The following is a 24,765-nucleotide window of genomic DNA, read 5'->3' as shown; positions in this document are numbered from 1 at the left end:
GGATATCCCCAGGGAAAGGTTGACAATCTGTTTTATTTTTTATTTTTTTTTTTATTTTTAAAGATTTTTTTTTATTTATTTATTTGACAGAGAGAGATCACAAGTAGGCAGAGAGGCAGGCAGAGAGAGAGAGGAAGGAAAGCAGGCTCCCTGCTGAGTAGAGAGCCCGATGCGGGACTCGATCCCAGGACCCCGAGATCATGACCTGAGCCGAAGGCAGCGGCTTAACCCACAGAGCCACCCAAGTGCCCGACAATCAGTTTTTTAAGAGACCTTCAGGAGTGGCAGTCTGTCATGGTCAGAAATTTGATTTTGACAGTGTCACAGAATTTTTCCATCCAGGGAGGCTGATTGATATAAACCAAACTCATAAACAACTGATATACAAACTAGAAATTCACTCTCTTTTCCAGTTTCTAGCTACATAGTAAGCAGAACTGATAATTTTAAAAAGTCAGTTAGTAATTATGGAGTTAGATTAAGGGGAAGTTAACAAATATTTCATGCAATTTTATCTATGCTTTATTAAGATGAATGAATATTCCTATCTCACAGAGGAAAATATGTCTTTGGTCTGGTGTCTTTCAGATTCAGTCTTTCTCTTCTAGACATTGCTGAATTCACATTCTAAATTCTCTTCTGACTTCCCATTCCTCTGAATTTCATGGTACTATCCTCTTTTTTGATGATATCCCTTAGATTTGTTAATATCACTAATTAAGCTACGCATAAGTCACATTCCCTGAGCCTGGGATACATTAGATCTCCTTCCATTATATGTTGATTTAATTTTTGCAGCTATTAGTGTTCTAGGGGTGCTCCTCTGGAGCAGCCTAGGGCTACTATCAGTTAGCCTAGTGTTGGATGAATAGTGCAAGTTATTAACCTGGGTATCTCATTCACTTTTAGCCCCACTGGGCACATTATGTTATATACATATAATAGTCATTTATTCAAATAAGGAGGGGGAATGGATAAGCTAATTTTCCCAGGTCACCTTCTATTGGATTATTTTCCTAGGGTTAAATGAAACAGTTAAATCTTGCAAGCTCATTCAATTTGATTTGATTCTGAGAATAATTTTATGATGCTGCTCTCATGTAGAATAGGGCCTGTGGCCTGAGAAGTACTAGATGGTAATCTTACTAAGTCAATAAGATAATTTAATAGAAACAACAAAATACTGGTCCTAGACCCAGAAAAAGGCAGTTCTAACATTTCCCTGAGATACACTTAAAACAGAAGTATAGGGGCGCCTGGGTGGCTCAGTGGGTTAAGCCGCTGCCTTCAGCTCGGGTCATGATCTCAGGGTCCTGGGATCGAGCCCCGCATCGGGCTCTCTGCTCAGCAGGGAGCCTGCTTCCTCCTCTCTCTCTGCCTGCCTCTCTGCCTGCTTGTGATCTCTGTCTGTCAAATAAATAAATAAAAATCTTTAAAAAGAAAAAAAAAAAAACAGAAGTATATATGTAAGATTTAGATGTGTTCAGAACAAATTGGGAGTGACTATTCCTTTTCAAGTAGACATCACTTTCAAGAGTAAAATTATTCAAATCTTCAGAAAAGAGTTAATTTTATGAAAATTTGATTTACACAAATGTATCGAGAACAGGCTACTTACCGCATTAAGGAAGAATCTTTTGGAAAGAAAAGCAGAATGGGTTGTACATCTTACAGACTAGAAATATGGAAAGATTCCAAGTGTTGCTGATTTAATTACCCTTTCCTGTTTATTCTATTGGTTCCAGATTTAATCTACAAAATTGAACTTGCAGGAGGTCTGGGAGCAATCTTCCTCCTCCTTGTACTTCTTGTGATCATCTACAAATGCTACAATATTGAACTGATGCTCTTCTACCGACAGCATTTTGGAGGTGATGAAACTACCAATGGTAAGCTGTATCCTGTTCAATTTCAATAAAAAGGCATGAATTTTTGATTAGGTAGGAGAATATCCCTAATCTTAGGAGATATATGATGAAATATTTAGAGTTACAGGGCTCAGACTAAAGCAAGTTACCCCTCAAACAGTTCAGAAAAAAATTTATGTATTTATCAAGAAGGAACAAAGGGGAGAAAATATTAACAACAGGACAATCTGGGTAAAGGATATAAAGACGTTCTTTGAAAATATTTTATTTTTGTATGTTTGACACTATTTCCAAATAAATAGCTTAACAAGGAGACATGAACTGATCTGGAACTAAAACAATTGCTGTCAAAACCCTTTCCCTTACTAAGAAATAAATTAAGAATCAATTCCATTATTTTCCTCCAGAAAATTCAGATTTAGGTACAGATCATTTTTAGCCATTCCTAACATTGAAAAAATAAACAAATCATTTAAGAAACAGATTAAAAGCTATGAAGAGTCTTTTTTTAAATCTCACAGTGCATCTGGATCCACATATTTTGGATGATTATAGAACCAGTCTCAAAAATGACCTAAAGGATAGAAATTCAGAATGTAGTTTATAAGTTTCTTATATTTGCCATCTAGGGCCCTAGAAATCTTTTGAATGAAATATCAATAAAGCATTGTATTGAGCCTTGTTTCTTTGAACATTCAAAAATGATTTAATTTTTCAAGAGAATAAATTACCATATATCAAATCAATACCAATATGAAATCATGACATGTAACTCGATATGCATAAAGTCCTCAGCCACAAACTACTGTAAGTCTTGGAAATATATGTTTGAAACCCCTTAGGTAAACCAAGATTAAAAAGAAGTCCTGGGCGCCTGGGTGGCTCAGTGGGTTAAGCCGCTGCCTTCAGCTCAGGTCATGATCTCGGGGTCCTGGGATCGAGTCCCGCATCGGGCTCTCTGCTCGGCAGGGAGCCTGCTTCCCTCTCTCTCTCTCTCTCTCTGCCTGCCTCTCCGTCTACTTGTGATCTCTCTCTGTCAAATAAATAAATAAAATCTTTAAAAAAAAAAGAAGTCCATTTTTAAGTCATTAAAAAGTCAGATTTTGATTCTACGTTTCATTATATTAAAATAATGAAGGTTAGAGCTTTCGTTTGTTTTTGTAAGATCATGGTCTTAAAGAAGAAGGATTCATGATTTTGTTTATTTTTATAGTGGTAGAAGAAGGGCAGGGTGATGACTGTAAAAAAATTTTGAGGAATCTTCAATATTGGTCCTATGTTTTCTATTATGTAAATAATGATGAGTGGATTTTAATTGACTTATGTTTTCATAGTCAATTAGAGAAATGTTGAATGTTGTTTGATGAGTACATATGCATGCTCTTTATCAAAGCAGTATATCTACCTAATTATTATAGCAGCCATTTAAAAGTATTATAGACCCTTATTCAGACATAGTTTCAAAATGAGAGATTAGGGTCTGTTCCAACCATAATTATGTGCTCCAACAATATATATGAAAGTACGGTCAGTTTCTATATATAGCAATTAATATAGAAAAATCTGACTTCTCAATCAGAGAAAGACAGCTGTCATATGATCTCTCTGATATGAGGAATTTGAAAGGCAGGGTGTGGATGGGGGGAGGGGAGGGGAAAATGAAACAAGATGGGACTGGGAAGGGAGACAAACCCTAAGAGACTTTTGATCTCAGGAAACAAACTGAGGTTTACTGGAGGGGAGAGGTGAGAATAGGGTGGCTGGGTGATGGACATTGGGGAGGGTATGTGCCATGGTGAGTGCTGTGAATTGTGTAAGACTGATGATTTACAGACCTGTACCTCTGAAACAAATAATACACTATATGTTAATAAATTGAAACAAAAAGAAAAAATCTGACTTCTTACTTGCACATGTAAAATAACTAGATGAAATGTAATACTGAGGAAAAAGTTACTGATTCACAGGTGCCAACAAGTGGCTAAATTATCCAACTGGGAATATAGAAGACACATTGTCTAAATGAAAGAACATGAAAGGGAGGCTCTTGTGATTAATTTGTTTTGAGTCATGAATATAAGCAATTTGTCAATAACCTCTGTGATGATACAATTTATTAAATTAATCTGCAATAACTAAAGATATTCATCACCCATACCCAAGAATCCAGATTAACTGATCAGTTGTAGTATATATTTGTAAGACTGAATCCATGCTAGCATCATAGGACATTTCAGGATTAAATTTTCTACTTTGCATCTACATCTCCAGTGTGGTCCATGTAGTAAAAAATGACAAAAATCTAAGGCATTTTGGTTAGAAAATTGTATGTACTGGTTCCAAACCTGTTGTTTTAGGGAGAAAATGTAATGTGGAAGGAAGGGACTTCAAGGGTTTTCATTAGGAAGGAGAATTCAAATATTTTTTTATTCCTACATGGAAACTTAGACCTTAAATATACAACCTGTACTAGCTGAATGGAATACTAAAAAGTCAGCAGGTATGTGGTGAGGATGAATAAATGAACATTAAAGCTCTATTAGAGGGGCGCCTGGGTGGCTCAGTGGGTTAAGCCGCTGCCTTCGGCTCAGGTCATGATCTCAGGGTCCTGGGATCGAGTCCCGCATCGGGCTCTCTGCTCAGCTCTCTCTGCCTGCCTCTCCGTCTACTTGTGATCTCTGTCAAATAAATAAATAAAATCTTTAAAAAAAAAAAGCTCTATTAGAAATACTTGGTTTCATGATGCCAAATATCAGCGAGATAACTTCCAAATTTTTCATTTCTTTATTTAAGTACTTTGGCATCTCATGGACACATCCTAGTTTTACCCTTATATGTTTTGTTCATATTTTCTCTTTAATTCATATGTATAGTAGCATTTTCTGAAAGTTCTTATAAAAATGCCTTGTTTTTATAAAATAAAATCAATCCAACAGACTTTTACTTCTTAGTCATTCTTTATAAACGTCATTTCATTTTAATCCACCAATGATAGCTTCATTTATTTGACCATTGAGTTGTTCAGTCATTAAATATTGATTAAGTGTCTACTATGTGGTAGGCTTTACGTATGATATATTTACTTATATTCCTCATCTGGATCAACACACATACACATACTATAGTAGGCACTAGGGATATAATAATCCACAATGTTACACAGTCTTTGCACTTTAGAAGCTAAGGGTTTAGCACTGTGTTTAACATAGCCCTAGAACTGGGTTGTAAACAAGAAAGGCTTCCTGGTGGTGAACAGGATTAAAATGAGCTTTGAAAACTGGAAGGACAGGAGTGACAAGAAAATTCCTCAGTTTGGTTCCCTTCCTCATAACTTCTCTCTTCACTGGGAACAATATACGTATGGTGATTGCTGTGCAAGCTCTCTTTATTGTAAGTCTCTGCCATCTGCATTGTGCTCTATTTTCTGGTTCCTTAGATGAGCTTAGTCAGCATGATTTAACACAGAAGAAGGCTCATTAGCCTTGCCTAGCAAAGTGGTGTTACTTAATTGCCTTTTGGTTTTAAAACAATTTTCAGGCCTTGTTGTTAACCTTATTTACATCATGTTGTTGATTTTGCTCTTCTATCTTGCTCCTCTCTAAGAGCAACAGCTGTGGCTATTCATGAGATTTTCTTGGCTGCCTATATAAGGCTGAAGTGCGTTTTTTTAAACTGTGGCATCTGGATCGCTGCTTGCTCACTAACTGGCATCTTAGAGCTTCTGGGACATCTGACATGGTGGCTTTGAGAGCACTCTTCCTGTTCTGTCCAGCCACCATAAACTCCTTAATTCTTTAATTCTTTAAATTCTTTAAATATTTAATTCATTTTAAAGGGACAGGACTAAAATCAGAAGCAACACTTTCCCAAAAGAATGGTGTGCTTCTAGAATGTTAGGTAAAAGTTATTATCCAGACATGTTGGGTGTTAACACATATCAAAGACATCCACGTTCTTTATCACAAATTGATTTGGGATATGCAAATATGGCAATATTTTTCTAGAAGAAAGTCTGTAGCATCACCTATATTAAGGTATAGGTGAAGCAAGTAGGGACGAGGAATATGTGAGTTTAGGCATGTTTGGAGGGCAAATAGTCTTAGGATAAACAATAGAGACAAAAATATAAAGGCCTGGCCAAATGAGTGAAAGAGGTAGTCATTGCAGATGGTTAGCTCATAGTAGATGCTCAACAAATCGCTGCTGAATAAATTAATAAGTAATTGAATTTAAGGAGTTTGCAAAGCAGAAGTGTCATCAAAATCAGAGGAAACAAGGGTCTAGTCTGACATTATGGAATTTGAGGCAGCAGCACCATCCATTAAGAACAATGAAATACATTCTGTTCATAGGAATGGATCTGTTTGTCCTTTGGCCTATTTTAATCTTCCAGCTGTGTATCATCAGCAGCTCTAAGTCCCAGGTGAGTAATTATAGCTGGCAAAGTCAAGGACTTGCAGGTGCATCCTGAGCTTGATTGGAACAGGGGCAGAGGTGCTAAGATTACCAGGAGGTTCTTACATTAGCATTGCTTATGAACATTCTCACTTCCAAGTGGTGTTTTATGCATACGAGTGGAATGTGCCCCATTTGTAAGCCAAATGATCTCAACTATCCAGGGCAGTCCTTCATGTGCATCTGCTTCTTGGCAATCAAGTAACCCAACCAAGGTTTATGGAAGCCTTTTCCAGCCAAAGGACATGCTAAAGAAAAGCCTCTTGTCTTCAGGCACCATCATAACGTAAATAACCAGAGTTCCTTTCATGTGGGGGTGGTGAAGACTGGAATCTTACTAGAATTAGAAAAATATAATCCTGCCTCAGATATCACTAGATAATCAGGGTGTGCCACATACTTCTACTCTAAGATATTTATATGTCTCCATATACCTATCATTTATTTCTCCTTTAGTAGGTAGAACTAAATCATTAATGGTATAGATGAGTGGCTGCTTCATTCTGTAAATTACGTTTTGGTCAGGATTTGCTATATTATAATCAGGTCTGCTTTAATGGAAAATATAGATGAGGTTTAGAAACAAACTCTGAAATATTTGCCTATCTTTTAAAATTATTATTTGCAAGTAACAAGGTCTACTAAATATTAACAGTTTCACTTAAGTCTGTGTTCACTATATTAACTTTTAAAAATAATTTTCTATAAATAAGGGAATTTAGAAAACCACTATAACTTTTCCCATGTGGCTTTTCTAAAACCAATGGGGACTAATAACTTGAGTGGTTGTATTAATAATTTTTAGAGGAAAAAATATGTGAACATTTTACATTTTCTCTTTGGAGAGGCTGGAGAGAGAGAGCCAACACAGCAAAGGAGGAAAAAAAATACTTTCTCAAAGCATAGTTAATTCCCTAAGTGTGTGAAGGGAAAACCTAATTTAGCAACAATGGAAGGATGTATATTTTGAAACAAAGGCTTCTTTTGGAAGTTTGTGTCAAATTAGTTGGCCGTGGATTGAACAAGAATAACAGACAATGCACTTGTATAAAACCCAGCTGCTGTCTCTAATATTTGATAATGAACTACTTTTTGTATATGAAGATGACGATACTAACCAACTGGAAATATGGCATGTGTTGTGAGTAGTGTCTCCAGGAGTGAGGCTGGATTATTTTGATCTTCCAGACTCTAGGGCCCAGCCCCTCTTGGATCTCTTGCACATATTTGTGCAAACGAGGTATATAGCCCATGACCAAGTAACAGAGCCAAGCCAACTGGCACAGAAAAAGTTCAAATCCATGACTTTGGTCTATTTAGTCCTGCATTCAAACACACTGAGCTAATCATTCACACATCACTGAACATCACAAATATGTATAGTCACCAAAAGTCACAAACAATAATTCTCTTTTATTCTGTCCTGACTATAGGTTTCCCATTACCATGACTGTTTAAGCTCATATCATATGACTAGGTTATGTGGAAATGTACCAGATTTCTTATAACATGGCATGTGGTTTATTTTTTTTTCCTAATTGTAAATGACAGTCACTTATTATACTGTTTAGTTCAGCCTGTTAATGGTTATAGACATTTAGTAGTTAAAGAGAACCTACTAATACATAAAACCCACTTGTTGTTCTTTGTATTTAAGACAACAAGGAATATGATGCCTATCTGTCTTACACAAAAGTGGACCAAGATACTTTAGAGTGTGACAATCCTGAAGAAGAGCAGTTTGCTCTTGAAATACTGCCAGATGTCCTGGAAAAACACTATGGATATAAACTTTTCATCCCAGAAAGGGACCTCATTCCAAGTGGAAGTAAGTACTTTCAGTTTTGTATTTAAAATTTTTGTTTCTTTTATGAAGTTATATGGACGCTTCAGATGTCAGAACCAAGTATTTAGATAATTGTTTCTCATAGGAGATTTTATTAAATTCAAATTTCTCCACTATGTCTGTGTCCTGGTGTGCAAATTTTTAAAAGGTACTCTCACTTGCGTTTTAGTTATGGTTTTACATTTTAGGTATTGCGCCTTAATGGTATTTTTTTAATTACATTGCCTTAGCATTCTAAGAAAATGATGATCATTAAAAAAATATATAAGTCAAAGCCTTTTCAACGCATTTCAGTTCCAAAGCTGGTCTTCTGTCATTGTCCTTCTACTTATACCTACATTCGTTGTCACTAATAACTGAAAATATGCCTTGTTACTCATTTCCAGATTTATTGGAAAACAACACGTTAAAAAAAAAAAAGGTATGTGAGACTATTGGGTATAGAACTCACTGTGTATTCAAGTTATTTTAAAGAGGCTCTGGGCTTGAATGTTACTTTTAAATTATGCTACATATTGAAAGCTATATTTGAGCTTTTAGAATAAATTCAGGTTCAAGTAAAAAATATATATTTAGTTCCTGTTCATGTTCAGAGTGCTGAACAGGCTAAAGTGTAAGGGGAATACAGGAAAGCTTAAAATATGACCCTGTCTTCAAAGAGTTTAAAATGCCATTGAAGGTAAATACAACTGCTAGAATTAGTTTGCATATGATCTATATTAATATCCTTGAGGGGGGTTAAAATGTGACTACAAATCAGAATATGATAATTTGTGCCCATGTGATAACAAAATTAAAAAGCTTATATTTCCCATACTTCACAGTATATAAAATATCTTCACATAATTTCATTTCATGTTTATAATAACCCTATGTAGAAAAAGAGTTGATACCATTATCCTTAACTTACAGATAAGAAAATAAGTTCAAGAAGTCCAAGATCAGAGAGCTGGCAAATGGTACAGCTAGGATTAGAATCTGGATCTATTTGACTCTGGTTCTCAGTCTATTAGATCATGCTATTACTCCAAAACATTTATTCAGATTATCAGCTGTCCACCAAGTTCACTAAACTGAAAGGAGATAATTTGAAACACTTGATTTTTGGTTGTTTATCTCTTTTCTCAGAATGCATATATATGTTTCTGTATGCACGTGAATATGCACACTTAAATGTACATAGAAAGAAACAAAGAAAACAGTATTTACTGGTCAATTACTCCCTGTACCACAAATGTAATAATTCCCCAAGCTCCTTCTCACAGTCTTCCACTCTTTTCTTTCTGTAGTTCTTTTCATCTTTATGACTTGAGATACCAGTTCTACATTGATTGAACCCCAAGGAACCTGTTGATACCTCTGAGTCATCTTTGATTCTTCTGTATTTCTCTCCTAAATCCAGTGTCCGTTTCATCTTTTCCATTCTCAGTTTTACTTCTAGTGTAGGCCCTAATCACCTCATTACTACAATGTTGATTACTCTCTGCCTTTCTTAGTATTCCTCTCATCCATCTATTTCCTCAAATATGTATAATTTCTTGATCATATCACTTCCCCATTCAACCTTAAATTGTTCAGCATCTCCTGTAGGATAAAATCCATAATCATCAGTTAAACACTCCTATAGTCTGGTGTTAGCCCAGATCAATCTCCTAAACTTGTTTTTTACCATTTCCTTACACCTTTCACTGTAACCATATTGTGCCTTTGATATATTGTCACAGCCAGCGAGACAAATCGACCAGGAACGTGAGGGTAAGAGGATGAAGAAAAGAACTCGAGAAGCAGAGAGATGGGGGCAGGAGGAGCACTGAGGACGATGTCCAACAGTGCTAAGTTTATTTAAAGCATTAAGGCCATATATATAGTGATATTACAATAGGAGAAGCAATACATCTGTGTCTAGTTAAACAACCACGAGTTCCCATAATAAGTTTCACAATTAACTATAAGCAGACCTCGTGACACCAAATGGCTGATGCCAGTACAATTGTTCTGTACTGACACAGCAAACCTGAAAGTAATTTATGGGCTGTACTAGGGCAGCAAGGACCAGCCATGAACTTATGACCCCAACCGAATTGTTCTCATTTGTTTAGCAAGCGTGTGGGAAGTCATGTAGGCGAGCGCACAACACATAGCACAGACCCTTTCTCAGTGCTACTCAACTTTTCCCTTCCTAAACCTTTTGTTAGGTTATTCGGACTTTAAAGGAGGCACAAGTCAGGGCCTGGTTTGGTTCTTGTCTCAAGCCTTATTGCGGCCTCCCACAATATACATTGTGTGTCCTTGTAATGCTTTTGTTCATGCTAGCCTTTTATACCTTTACAAATCTTATTTACTCTTCTCCATATCACTGCCTGTATAAAAGGCCCATAATGGGGCGCCTGGGTGGCTCAGTGGGTTAAAGCCTCTGCCTTCAGCTCAGATCATGATCCCAGGGTCCTGGGATTGAGCCCCACATCGGGCTCTCTGCTCAGCAGGGAGCCTGCTTCCTCCTCTCTCTGCCTGTTTCTCTGCCTACTTGTGATCTCTGTCTGTCAAATAAATAAATAAAATCTTAAAAAAAAGGCCCATAATAATTTCTCCAGCCCAAAGTTCACACATAAAGTCACTTTTTGCCTATAAACTTTTTTACTCCTGTGACATTTTATTTTATTATTTTATATAGTTTCCCGTCTATTTATGTTTTATCTACTCAGGAAGATTATAAGCTCCATGAGGGCAGAGACTATATTTCATTTATCCCATATTCCTGTCATCATCTAGCAGAAAACTTGAGCTCATTGAATGCTTCATAGGTGCTTGTTGATTTTGTTTGAGCAGTGTCTAAGATAGGAGGAAATAATGAGAATGAAGTAAGTCAGGGTTTAAATTTTTGCATGATAGTGTCTAAATGGCATTTTTCATTAACAAGGCAAACGTGAAAGCTAAAAAGGAGCTTTCTACTGGGAGAAAAAAAATTGTGAGTAATTCATATGAATAGCCTCAGTCCTTAAACTAGGCTAAAGAGTGTATTGTTTTTATTTTTTTATATTCAAAAGAATACTAAAAGGAGTTTAACATTGATATAAAATTAAAAGCATTTCTTTACTATTTTAATTTATTAAAGATTACTATTTATTTTTTCTACTTTGTCATGAGTATCTTTTTAAATGTAAAAATTTTGCAACATCAATTTTTAGAGTTATATCCTAAATTGTATTAAAGTAATGTCATTACCAAAGTGGAATTTGTACTCTCTGTTAAGTCATCTTCAATAGGATTCAATGTGGTGCTGGGCTTTCTGTCTTCTTGCATTCCAGAATTGTTGGCACCACAATAGGCAGTCTTTATCAACTCCACCAGTTCTTCCGAAATGGAAAACAGTGCTTTGCCATTGTATACATCAGAAAGGGAAATGGGGATAATATAGAACACAAGAGAGTCACTTTACCTAGGACTCAGTAGATGACACTAGCTTATTATGTAAAGAAGAAGTTATTGTGCATAGGTGAGAGTCAGACCTAGGCAGCATGAAGGTGAAAGAGATGCATCCCCAAATTATGTCTTCTTAATGCTCCCATATAGTCTATTTTGGTGACCTGACTGGTCAATTTAATCAACACAGTGGGTCAATGTAGTCAACAGGTGGTAAAATATTTTACACTTCATTGAGTTAGCTAGTTGTTTGGCTAAATTGATTGAAATTAGTTGTTTCAGTGTATCAAAGACACATCTGAACATCCTCTTTGACAATAGAGTGCAAGGCTTATATAAGCCATATTTCCTAGCTCTAAGCTACAAGATTTGAGTTGGGGACTGTAACTCACTGAATAAGAAGAAATGTTAGGAAGTTGTCACCTAGTATACCCTGACATTTAAAGAACTTAACATAAAAACACCCAAGAAGTCATTAGGATGTTAGAGATTTTATAGTCCATAGAACATCACTTAATTTTTTTTGAGATTATACAACCATCAGACTGAGCAGGGATTTGGATTCTGTGTACTCAATGGTGCACAGGAAGACTCCTTTTATAAGTAAGCCATTTGGGACAACTATGCAGTTTTTAGATGCAACCACTGGAGGGTGTTTGATTTTAATCCTTCCTTCCTAAATGAGGAAATTCATGTTCTCTGAATTCTGATTTGCGAGTGTAACCTGCAGAAGTTCTTAAAAAGGCCCTTTGACAATTTTTCTTTTTCCATCAACATTTTAGAGCTGGCTGAGCAGTCACCATGTCACGATTAACGAGTTTTTTCTTGGCATTTTTAGCATGCATTCAGGAAGTTGATGAAGTATATGAATAATATACTTGATTTACACATGAATGACAGAGTAGAAAATTTTGGACTTGGTGTATGTGTGTTATTAAAGAAGCTTCTGTGGTCTGTATTTGCAGCCATTGGTACAGATTTAACAGGTTATGCTATATAAATATAGACACATTCCTGGGGGGAAAAACTAGTTACAATATTATAAGCTATGCTTGTCCCTCACATCTCTTTTAAAATATGTTGACCCAAGACTACTCCTTCCTCCAAAAACTAGCAATGAGGTCTTTGAGGATTGTAAAGGCAGACTTCATAATATCACCCTTGATGTACAACAATAATTTTCTATGAATCAAATTAATGAGGTCTATGTCATTAACCCATTAATGTTTAATATCTTCACTTTTGATGTATCTTCAGTTTCTTTTGCACCACTCTCATGGTATTCCAACTCAATCTCTTTAGCACACATACCTTTCCAGTGCATACAGTTTCAAAGTATATGAAGGGAACTCCACCCATCTTCTGTCTCCCTCTCAGTCTCTCTCTTCCTCATATGACCAACAGTTCTCAAAATGCTTCAATAGAAAGATGTTACTTTCCAAGATGAGGTTGTGTCTGCACTGTTTCCACGTGCCCTACTAGGGAAGTGTCCTTTGGCCATCATGAGGCAGCAGAGATGGGGAGATTTGACACAAATATTTTTTTCATAAAGGCTAAAACTAAAAGTCTTCAGCTCTGGACATTATTTTCCTGGCAGTGGCCTACCTTTCCATTCTTGAGCCTGTAGCCAAGATCTTCCTTGTGTTTTCTCAGGTTTGGTGCCTGAATGTGGCAAGAATTCCTACTTTCCAGTAAAAATTTGGTTTGTCTCTTCCCAGGCTAGAAACATCTGTCCTGAGAATAGCAAAAGCAACTTTGTTGCCAACAGGCGTCTGAATGTCAGAACTGACAGACAACCAAAAGAAAGCCAGATAGAAAACACCCTACTCAAACTGCCTAGAGACACAAACTTGAGAAGTAGAGATTTTCTCACCCCTGCAGCTGCTGGGTTTTGTGGTGTAAAGTACTGTACACAGAGCACATTTTGTTCATGGGGCCTAGTGGATCCTTGAGGAATGAACAGATGTGCTCTGAAGCTGACATGTGACCAATAGAACCCAGCTGTGCAATTGAGATCCTGAGATTGGGGACATTTTTGGATGAGTACCATTTAGGTTCTTTATCCCATCTTATCTCAGTGTTTCTGCAAGGATTAAAAAACATAAAAATATAAAATGTTATTGAATTAGGCTCAAGGCCACTGATCAGGTGGAGAAAATAACATTCTAAGACTAAAAGTAGAAACAACCCAATCCTGTAGCTGTTGCTTGCCCTTAAAAGAAAGCAATCAAGGTTCTTAAAAATACTTAAAAATACCTATGTAATATTTATTAACAATTAAAAATTGAGCCTGTTCTGTCTGAAACTTCAGAAAAATCTACAAATATCTAAGTAGACTTTGAAGAGAAAAAATTCCTTCAAAATGATTTATCTTAATGTTCCCTTCTATTCATAGAAAGACTGAGGGGATCTCTATGTGAGTTATTCATGCATTATTACACTAGAGAAAGACATTAGTATACTAAAGATACTGTCACATATAAGTTTGATCATCTCTGTCTGCTGAAGTTATATTTATGAATTTGGCCTTAAGTATCAGTATTACTGAAGGAGTAATTGAGTGAGTGAAACTCAAGAATCCCATAACTCCTTCAGTAATTTAAGGGAAAATGATAATGTCTGATTACATTCTTACATTTCCTCACTATTCTAATCTTCAGTTTTCTAATACTTAGTGCTAGCCATGTGATTGTGCTGACAGTAGAATGACAAATGAGTGGAGAATACATCTGGTGTCAGATGATCCCTAGTCACTTCTAAGTGAGGCATGCAAAAAATATTTTTGTACATGGATCTGTAAGTACCCATTGCCAATAGTTCCTCTAATAGCTGGACATATTGGACACTATTCAAGTAAATTTTCCTTGGGGAGTAATAAAATCCTTTTCTAGGCATTCTGATGTCTGTGACTTAAAAACTGTGAGGCAGGGGTGACATGCACAACCGTGGAAATTTAACACATTGTAAGCAATTAACTCAAATGGAATAAAATTAGATATGCCCACTATCCCCTTCATGTTAAAGTCAAGAGAAAGGGAATTGTACCCCAATATGCCCCCAAATGTGCTGATGTCAATGGACTAAAGTTTCTCACGAGAGTTTGAGGTTAAGAAAGAACTATGTATAATTTCAATCAAGAAGTCTGCTGCTTGAGGGGCACAAAGAACAGACACCTTAAAAAAAAGAAGGATCAGAAGACCTGGATAAAACTGTCTTTAAGTACAAAGGAGCCACAGAAAAGACAATTTAAAGAGCAGGTAGTCTTGTTCCTATTCATAAGATTGCACTGAATGAAACTAATTCCATCTACAAGTTTCTAGGGCATGAGGGTAAGGGAAAAAAGAGGAGGGAAAGGATATTTTGCAGGGTGTTTTTGTTGTTGTTGTTGTTGTTGTTTGTTTTTTGTTTTTTTGTTTTTTTTGTTTTGTTTTTGTTTTGTTTGCTACTCTCCACATTATCTTTCCCTCAATATTCTCTGAATGTTTTCCATTACCTATCTTTACTTTCAGGAAAGAGGTGAAGAGAGATTAGAAAGAATTTAGAGATGAGGATAATATTCCAGAGTAGTGCCTACTGTTATGGTTCCCTACCCACCCATCCATAGGTAAAATGTAACAGTAAAAGTAAGGGATTCATTATCAGAAATAACAGTCTTCAAAGTCAAAACTGAATAAATATAGTTCACTATACTTGCAAGGTCACAGCAAATCCATGTTTGCCATTGATCAACCAACCTATTAATAATAATTAATTAGTATCCTTAACATTACTCAGTAGAGAACAGAATGCTTACCAAAAAATTTAAGCCAATGAACTATCTATGAAATATCAAGTCAAGGACTTGGAGAGGGAGGAGAAAGGGAAAGTTTTTGTAGGGTAAGTAATAACCACACACTGTTTAGAAAGCCCCTCCTTCCCACACATACACCTAGTTAAATAAAAATTTTATTGCCTCAATCTTTGTGGCAGACAACACAGGCAGAATCTTACATCTGCCAGAGGCAGAATCAAGACCCAGATCTTTAGTAATATCAGCAGACAAAGTCAGGTTGTCAACCTATATAACTCTTTCAACAGGTTAGTATTAAGCTTCATTATTTAAGATGCATATAGTATTTTCAGTGAGACTACATTATAAAGTACCTCACTATAAGTGTCTAGTTATACAAGAGGGTGAATAGTTTTCTCCAAATATATAGTGCTGAATAATACATTTTTCTTTGATACATAGGAAACCTATATTATTTTTGCTGGTTTCTCCATACCAGTTAAAGGAAAGGACCCATCTCAATCAATTACAAAGAACTCATTTCTGATGTCAATTTAGAGATTAAATCTTGATTTTAAGTCTTAAAATATTAACCCATAGGTTTTAGAAATACCACTGTTGATATCTATGAGTTAGCTAATGTTAGCCAAAAATTAATGAATTAGTATCTATATTAATGCATCCTTTCTCATCTTAATGATTTGTCTGTTAATGGATGTACATAGCTGTGGATATAAAAACCATTATTATTTGAACCTGGAAAAATAGCAAATTGTGTCTTTGTCTATAGGTCAGTTGTCTTTTAATTTTTAAAAATATGCCAACTACCCCTAAAAATGACATAAGATTAATGACATAAGATTATTTACAAGAAGCTAATTGATTAGTTTGATAACCTGATAAATCAGGTTAGTAGGCAGTAGCAAGACCTCATGGACATTCCTAAATATGTAAGGTTTTTTTTTTTCTCACTTGTTCTTCTGCCTACATCTGCAACAGATTCAGCGCCCGAGATTTATAAGAGTACCGAGTTCTTGGGGCGCCTGGGTGGCTCAGTGGGTTAAGCCGCTGCCTTCGGCTCAGGTCATGATCTCAGGGTCCTGGGATCGAGTCCCACATCGGGCTCTCTGCTCAGCGGGGAGCCTGCTTCCCTCTCTCTCTCTGCCTGCCTGCCTCTCCGTCTACTTGTGATCTCTCTCTGTCAAATAAATAAATAAAATCTTTAAAAAAAAAAAAAGAGTACCGAGTTCTTTTGGGAAAGTATACACATCACAGTAGAAGCAATTTCTTAGGGCTGCCATTCTTCCTGCTTCTATTTTATTGCTTTATTTCTTTCTTCAGTTATGCTTTTTTTAAATAAGTGTCCTGTTTCCAAGTCACTTTTGTAGAGCTAATTCTACTTTTCTAGATGCACTGTAATTTTGGTTTATACAACTGCCCCGAAAGAATTTTTTAAATTGAATTTGCTTTCCTTTTAATAGTTTTAATTTGTCACTTTCCTTGTTTCCTATTGGCTTAAACTTTCTTCATTCTCTAATAAGTACACACCCCAAAGTGGGCCTAGTGACTATGCATATCCTTTCTAGAATATTTCCTAATTTCTGTCAACTCTCAGGATAAACAAATGAAAAGAGGTTCTTTGCACTTGCACTTATAATGTGAAAAATGAATTTATACCAACTCAAGCACCCCTATCAAAACTATGTTCAAGGGAATTTTTTCTTTACCAGTTGTGAAGATCACAAATAATTTAATTCTAGCTTTATTTTGTGTCTGATAATTTGGTATGGTTTCACAGCTTTGCCTAGAGAAGCAGAAGACTATCAGACCCAGGCCTCTTTAATCTTTTTTTTTTTTTTTTTTTTTTTTTTTTTGTCATCATAGGTTGCTTCAAACCAAAATCTACAAAGAAATAACTTAATGACCTTCTATTTAAGGGATATTTTATACTTTTTTATTTGGAAAAAAAAGAGTCTTTGAGGGATTTCTAGTACTCAGTTGCTAAATTTGCCGGAATAAGTCAAGGCAAGATTTAATAAATATTCATGTGTGCTGTGGATTTAGGGACTTTTTAAAAAAAGTTTCCTTATTATCTCTTCTTGGTAACAGGCTTTTAAAAATGGTTTCTGAAGGTTTCTAAAATGTCCCCTACAAAACCACAGCTCTACCATGGCAAACACCACTGCCTGTCAGAGACTACACTAACTATGGACCAGCAATGTCTTAACATGATACCTGTTTCTGCTTAGTTTACTTGGAACTTTTCCAAACCTGAATACCCTGATGGTCTCTAATTCAGGGGCAGCTAACCTTCTCTGTAAAAGCCCAGATAGTAAATATTTTGACTTTGTGAGTCATGTATGGTCTCTGTTGCATCATATTCTTTTTTTTTTTTTTTTACAACCTTTAAAGAAATTATTCCTTGCTCATAGACCATGCAAAAACAAGACATATTCTTAATGGATCATGCTCTAGTTTGCAGTCATTGGATGTAGACATGCAACCTGGGGGTAAGAGAGAAATTATTTGGGGTACTTGCTGGGTAGAAGCCAGCAACAACTCCCTGGTTAAAAATTAGGAAATAAAAAATATTAACTCTACCTGTTTGGTCTCTTGTTAGTTTATGTATATTTTTCAGGATGGCTACGTCCTGTTTTTTTTCCTAAAGATAAGAAGACAGAAAGTAAAAACTTAAGAAGGGAGGAAAGAAGGGGGTAAACAGAGATAAACAAAAAGAGAAATGGAAAACAAGAGAGGGAAAGGCAGAAAGAGTGAGCAAGAAAGCAAAAAGGGAGATAAAAGGACAAGAAGGAGACAGGACAGAAAAAGAGAGAGGGAGGTAGAGAGGAGCTAGTGGTGGGGGTGGTGTGGAGAAAAAAACATAGAGAGAAAAACAAAGAGAGAGCCAGAATATGGAAGCTAGTGCACAGTCTCTCCTTCTTTTCCTTAGAGCCAGGCAGCTTTTAGAGGCACCTCCCCAGCTGCTTTCAAACATTGAGGTTGTTGCCCAGCCACTGATCACTATCCCAAGAAGTGAAATGTGGGCTCCACATCTGAAAACTTCCACTTGGTTTTTCACCAAGTGAAATGGAACACAAAATTCAGGGCCCAAACAAATGGCTCATGTTTTCTTTGGGACACTTGGTCTGTGTCTACCCAGGGAAAATTTTGATGTACTGACTGACTGACTCCAGTGCATATGATTAATGTATATATAGGGCAAACCAGGATAATTCCGTCCTTTTTTCTTCCACAGCAGGTTTTCAGCCGGAATTATCTGGATGGTTGCCTCAACTCTCCACTAGGCTTTGCCAGGATAAGCACAGCCAGTGTAATATGCAGGAGACAGGGACCACTCCCTCTACCCAAGGTTCCCTTCAACATCCACACCCTGTGCAACTGAGCATAGTCGGATCTGTCCTGACAGTCATTCCTTCTGGAGGAAAATGCAAATTCTGTCTAATGAATCTTTAAGAGGTCCCCAAACCCTAAATGTTGCATTTGGCTTAGCTGTCAAATAGCAAAATATAAAAGACAGATGAAGGAGGAGAACCATACAAATGGGAAAAAAAAATTGTACCCTGTTCCCTTCCCCATTCAGGAAGAAGAATAGCAAAAGCCAAAGCCCATAAATCCCAATCTAATTAATATGTATGTGTATAGTTTCTCTTAAGACTATGGATACCTGGATTGTAATTTTTTTTTCTTTAAGTAGAGGTATATATATAGAGAAAAACCTTTTGTTTTTAAAAATACAGTTAAAAAATAAATTAGACTACATCCCAACACATAGAAAAAGTGTTGCTCATAAAGGCACAGTTTATGTGGCAGATGTGCTCCTGACAAGATTTGTACAGATCATTTTTCTAATTAAATGAAAAACTACAATTAATGAGAGAAGAATACTACCTGGAATAACCCCTCAGTAAATTATTTTGTAAACAATTCCTCTAAAAAATTAACAATTAACTCATAATTTACCTGGCAAAACTATATTTTCATGGACTCCTGCACTGATGCCATAATTCTGGGTTTGGGTTTTGTTTTGCTTTGCTTTGCTTTATGTAGAGGAAAGGTGAAAAGAATAATGGGAAAGATGCATGATAGTTTATTTTACTGTATCTTACAGATCCAACCTCTAATGATGAAGCTTCCCACATAACTTCTTTCTTTTTGGGAGCAGAAAGAAAGGAAGAAAATGAAGAGTCAGAGCTGTTGATACATTGGGATAGAATTTTTCCACTCTATTGAAACTTTCTACCTTTCCTTCCATTCTGTTTCACCAGTTCTCTAAGTGATAATTACAGAGTGATAACTTCCCCCATTGTTGTTTATGTGGTGTTTTTATTTTACTTTTTTTTGTTTTTATTTATTTTACTTTTGTTTTTTACAGTTTTCAATGCTGATTTTTTTCTTAAATAAATAATCTCCTTAAATTCTTAAGACGTCCCCTCTCCACTTAGAAGTTGTCTTACAAACAGTCATTGTAACTACTGCATGAGAAAGTCCTAAAATGTATTAAGTAAAAAACAAAACAATAATAACAGCAAATTGTTAAATGGGCAATTCTATGTGTATCTCTTAAAAAGTTTTTTGTTTATCTATAGGGTGTGTAGAAAGTTTACTCATAAATTTCCTTGTGAAAGTGTTCTTGCTGCCTAGTGGTGGAAATAAAACCCTGGAAAAGAGAGATTCTGTAAAATGTGCATCTGTAAAAATAAGCTTCTCTTTTCAAATGGCTTGTACTGGGTTGTTTGATGGCCCTGCACTATGTACTCCTTGAAAGCAGTCTGTAACCTTGGGCAGATTTGCAGTGACAAATGTTGCTATGCTTCTGTAAGCACCGCTTCTGCTAGAGGGCACTGTATATTAGACAAGGCCTTGTTCTCTACGTAGTAAAGACAGCTTTCTGTTGCCGCACCTGTGTCCAAGTCTCCATTTGTTAACACATGTGTGTGTTTCCCTTTTTGGCAGGTCAGATTTTGGGAAACATGATTGCAAAAGGATTATTCTGTGGAATAAATAAATATAGTTAGTTGAGTGTTTTTCTACCATGAAAGGACTATAACATAGTCACCTCACTCTCAGAATTGCTCCACAAAGTAGGGTAAAGACTCCTCAACTGATAGACTCCACCTTTACTCTTTTACCATTCATTCCACACCATCCCCCACCTGTAACTTCACCCCTTATTCTTCCCCAGAACAAAGAGCAGCTGGTTTAAATTAAACTCCTGGGCACACACTCAGTGTGTTCAAACTCTCAGTTTGAAGGGCAACATGGAGAACCTAAGATTGCAATAACAAAAGACATTCTGAGAAACAAGCTATGATTCTAGAAGAGATTTTCCACCATTTCTATAAGTTATCTTTGAAGTAGTTCCTATACATACCTGCTAATTGGTAGTTTGGTAGTTTAGTAGTTGAAAACTATGGGAAAAATAAAAACAAACCCATAAATACAGTGACCTTTCATTCGTTAAACAGCTCCATTTCTCATCAATCTGATGATTACTTGTTCCCCTAGGGCTGTTGATACATTGGGATAAAATTTGGAAGCCTGCCTTGAATTAAATAATTAAATAAATAAAAATAGCTGAAATACACCTAAACTCTGAAGAAGTCAGAGTTTTGTATTAGTCAACAGAATGCTGTAAGTAATGATGAGGGGACAGAAAATAAGTATTAATAAGCGGAGTTTTTTTTTCATTGTTCTTTTTAAGGAAATGTACTTTCTGAATGTGCAATACAAGAAAAGAAAATGTGATGTTCCTTAGTGAAAGACTGGCTTTTTGCTCTATTAGAGTGCAAACCTGATGCTTAAAGACTGGAAATGTGTTTGTTTTACTCTTTCTCTCTTTCTGTGATTTGTAGCATACATTGAAGATCTCACAAGATGTGTTGAGCAAAGCAGAAGACTTATTATCCTGCTAACTCCAGACTATATTATCAGACGAGGATGGAGTATTTTCGAGTTGGAAAGCAGACTCCATAACATGCTAGTCAGTGGAGAAATCAAAGTGATTCTGATTGAGTGTACAGAATTAAAAGAAAAGGTGAATTGCCAGGAAGTGGAATCACTAAAGCGTAACATTAAACTTTTGTCCTTGATCAAGTGGAAGGGACCCAAAAGCAGCAAATTAAATTCTAAGTTTTGGAAGCAATTAGTATATGAAATGCCCATCAAGAAAAAAGAAATGCTTTCTCGGTGCCATGTTCTGGACTCTGCAGAGCAAGGACTTTTTGGAGAACTCCAGCCTATACCCTCTATTGCCATGACCAGTACCTCGGCCTCTCTGGTGTCATCTCAAGCTGATCTCCCTGATTTCCACCATTCAGATTCAATGCAAATGAGACACTGTTGCAGAGGTTATAAACACGAGATGCCAACCACCACCTTGCCAGTACCTTCCTTAGGCAACCATCACACTTATTGCAACCTGCCTCTGGCACTACTCAATGGACAGCTACCCCTTAAGAATACCCTGAAAGATACCCAAGAATTTCATAAGAACAGTTCCCTGCTACCTTTATCATCCAAAGAGCTTAGCTTTACCAGTGATATTTGGTAGTAAAAAATTCTGAAGTCCTCTGAACAGCTGTGTGAGCATACATAATTTCTGCTTTGCCAAGCATAAAGTACACCTAATAACATTGAGGTGCTGAATAAGTGTTCAAAGTAAAAGGCACAGAATCCCTTTTGTACTTAAAATTTTTGTTTACATTTCCAGAATAGTGGGGGCTGGAGGGAGGAAGGACCTGCTTTTGTAGTATAGTACCTTGTTTCAATGAGTGGTTTTGATTTCTTCCTGAAAGTAAAAAGTTAAATATTCTTTTCTTTAAGAGTAGGTTTTATGACACCTTTTGGACTGAAAACTTAGATGAAGTATCTTTCCCATATTTATAAATATTTCAGTATTTACATGGCTTTTGAAATAAGAAAAACTTAAAGACTTGAATTGAATTTGAAAATTCTGAATTAAGTTTAAGCGGAAAAGAGAACTTCTACAGAATAACTAAAAAATCAGGAGTTATCAAGAAAGAAGTGTTGAAGCACCCCAATTAAGAAGATTCTTTGTAGAAGAAGATCAGTTAAGAAAAAATGTGATTGAAATGTTTGGAACTTCTTCAATGTACTGGGCAACTTCTCTAGACTAAATCAACAGCTCATAATGACAGCTTATAGTTGTATAGGGAGCACATCTTCTGTAAGCAAACTAGTGGGTAGGCAAACAATAAGCATTTCTTAAGCAAATGAATAGAGAGGCTGCTAATTCTTTGAAGATGATTTTAAAGAACTTGTATGGCTTTCTAGCCTATTTCAAGTTTTACAAATTTGAAAACACCTTTTAAGATGTGTATTTTATTGTTTGCTAATAATTCACATTTGGATTTTTTTTCCAAATGTTCTCTTGACCTACTTTTTAACAGCATCATTGGAGTTTGAATTTAAATTAATATTGACTGCAAGTGTCAGCAGCAGAAAAGAAGTAAAACAACAATATCAACAGATGAAGTGCAAAATTATTCAAGTTTACTAGTGGTAGAGCAGCAATTGCAGTGATTCTCATCTGAAATGTGCTTGTGAAACAGACTATTCTGCACATACACAATATCTTCTTCGCCATGTGTGCATGGTTCCTGCAGAAGTATCTCTATTCCTGGTGCTTCAAAGAGTATATTTTATATACTAAACTTTTCCACCTTCACATCATGACTGTGACTGTACCACACCAGAAAATCCCTGTGAATGATCTAAAATATTATGAATTTACTGTAAGGATTGTACCCCTGCTCTACTATTTATTGTGAATTACTACGTTGTGTTATTTCCAATTACTCAGTTTTGGTGTGTTCTCTACCAGGATGACTGGGGGGAGGGCAATTTTTTATCAAGGTTGAATCTGATACCTTGCAGATGGTTCATAAATCATGTTTTTGGACAAATATAAATAAGAACAGATGTACACAATGTGTAAAAATTAAGAGTTTGCCCAACCCTTGCAAATGTGAGACTCAAACATATAAGAGAATATTAGATAATGTTTTGATTATTTCTTTCAACCTTTTTACATTATTAATTCCATGTGATCCATGAACGTTTTGTTTAAAGTGCTTGTTTCTCCATTGCTTTTCTATATCCAGCTGCTCAGAAAATGCATTATGCTTCAACAATATGCAAAAGCTTAGCAGTGATACATGTTCATTTCATACTGAGACAATTAGTTGCTTCTTTGAAAAGTCTTGTTCAACACACATAGATATTTCATAGATGTATTGTTTCCACTGAGAAAGGTGATTTTGCTTCTGTAAAAAATATAGGTATTTCAAATATGGAAATTTGTCAATTCCAAACTGTTTTCCAACTGTTATAAAGTTGTATTTACTCTTCATTGTCCTTTAATGATATGTATAATTACTAAGTTAATAACCTGCATGAAATGAGTAGTATATATGTTTAAGTGACCAATTGTACTTCTTATTATTTGTTTTTCACAGAAACCTAGATTAATTCAAATAGAATTTTCAGTGGTATTTTTAAACTAATACTTCTATATTGAGCATGCCAGTTCTGAAAATATAACATGGGTCTCTCTGCTTCCTTTATTTACAATGATTAAACGTGGGTAGCAATTTGAGTTGGCTGGCCACAATGTGTCCTTTCACTACTAGTAAGTACTCAAAAACAGAGCATTCACACTTGTGCTGGGGAATTTGACAAGAAACCTTTTCTACCATTTTCAGGAACGAATGTGTACACTATCTATAAAAATTTATTTCTAGATGGCAATTCAAATTTGATTTTCATCTGAGATTTTTGAAAGATATAACCCATAGGGTATAATAAGCATTTAGTCTAGAACATAATTTATTCTTCCACTTGCTTACACAGTAGGAAAAACCTTCTTCTCAATTTTTCACTGAAATGGATTTGAAAATTTAGAAAAAATACTGATGCAATTAGTCCCATATGTTCATAGCAAATTTATTTAGTTCATTCATCAACAGTACATGGACTTTTAAAAACTGATGCTATTAAAGATTAAAAAATCTGAGAATGTCAGAAATTATGAAACAAATGAGAAATGTACAAAAGCAATATATATATTCATACCATATATACCACATATGTGTGTGTGTGTGTTTGTGTGTGTGTGTGTATGAAGTGAAAATTGCATTAAGAATAAACAGTGCTCAGGAGATGTTCAAAATGTACGTGGTTTTAATTTGGCAAAATATAAGATCTGCAGATTTGGTCATCTCTGAGCTCTAATCTAACTGTGGAGATTCTGAAAGATGCCTAGATGGTTCCTGAAAAGAAATGAGGGTATCTCTCCTCACCCCCTCTAAACCTTAATTAAATTAGATCCAAATCTGTTCAGATTTCAATCACTCTCATTTTAAAAA

General features: G+C 35.8%; 1 protein-coding gene across 3 annotated transcripts in view; it reads left to right on the top strand.

Annotated features, from left to right (window-relative positions):
• IL1RAPL2 (interleukin 1 receptor accessory protein like 2) overlaps positions 1-22,024 on the top strand; it is a 1,206,855-nt gene extending 1,184,831 nt beyond the window's left edge. For all 3 annotated transcript variants that reach the window (XM_047716403.1, XM_047716406.1, XM_047716404.1), the window contains exons 8-10: positions 1,746-1,889; positions 7,981-8,151; positions 21,232-22,024. In XM_047716403.1, the coding sequence (XP_047572359.1) occupies positions 1,746-1,889; positions 7,981-8,151; positions 21,232-21,929 (1,013 nt within the window). In that variant the 3' untranslated portion in view covers positions 21,930-22,024. The remainder of the gene's footprint in view (positions 1-1,745; positions 1,890-7,980; positions 8,152-21,231) is intronic.
• Positions 22,025-24,765: the final 2,741 nt, after the last annotated feature.

Source organism: Lutra lutra, chromosome X (genome assembly GCF_902655055.1).
Source record: "Lutra lutra chromosome X, mLutLut1.2, whole genome shotgun sequence".
Lineage (NCBI taxonomy): Eukaryota > Metazoa > Chordata > Mammalia > Carnivora > Mustelidae > Lutra > Lutra lutra.
The sequence above is the reverse complement of the archived record's forward strand: the minus strand, read 5'-3'. Positions and strand labels throughout refer to the sequence as shown.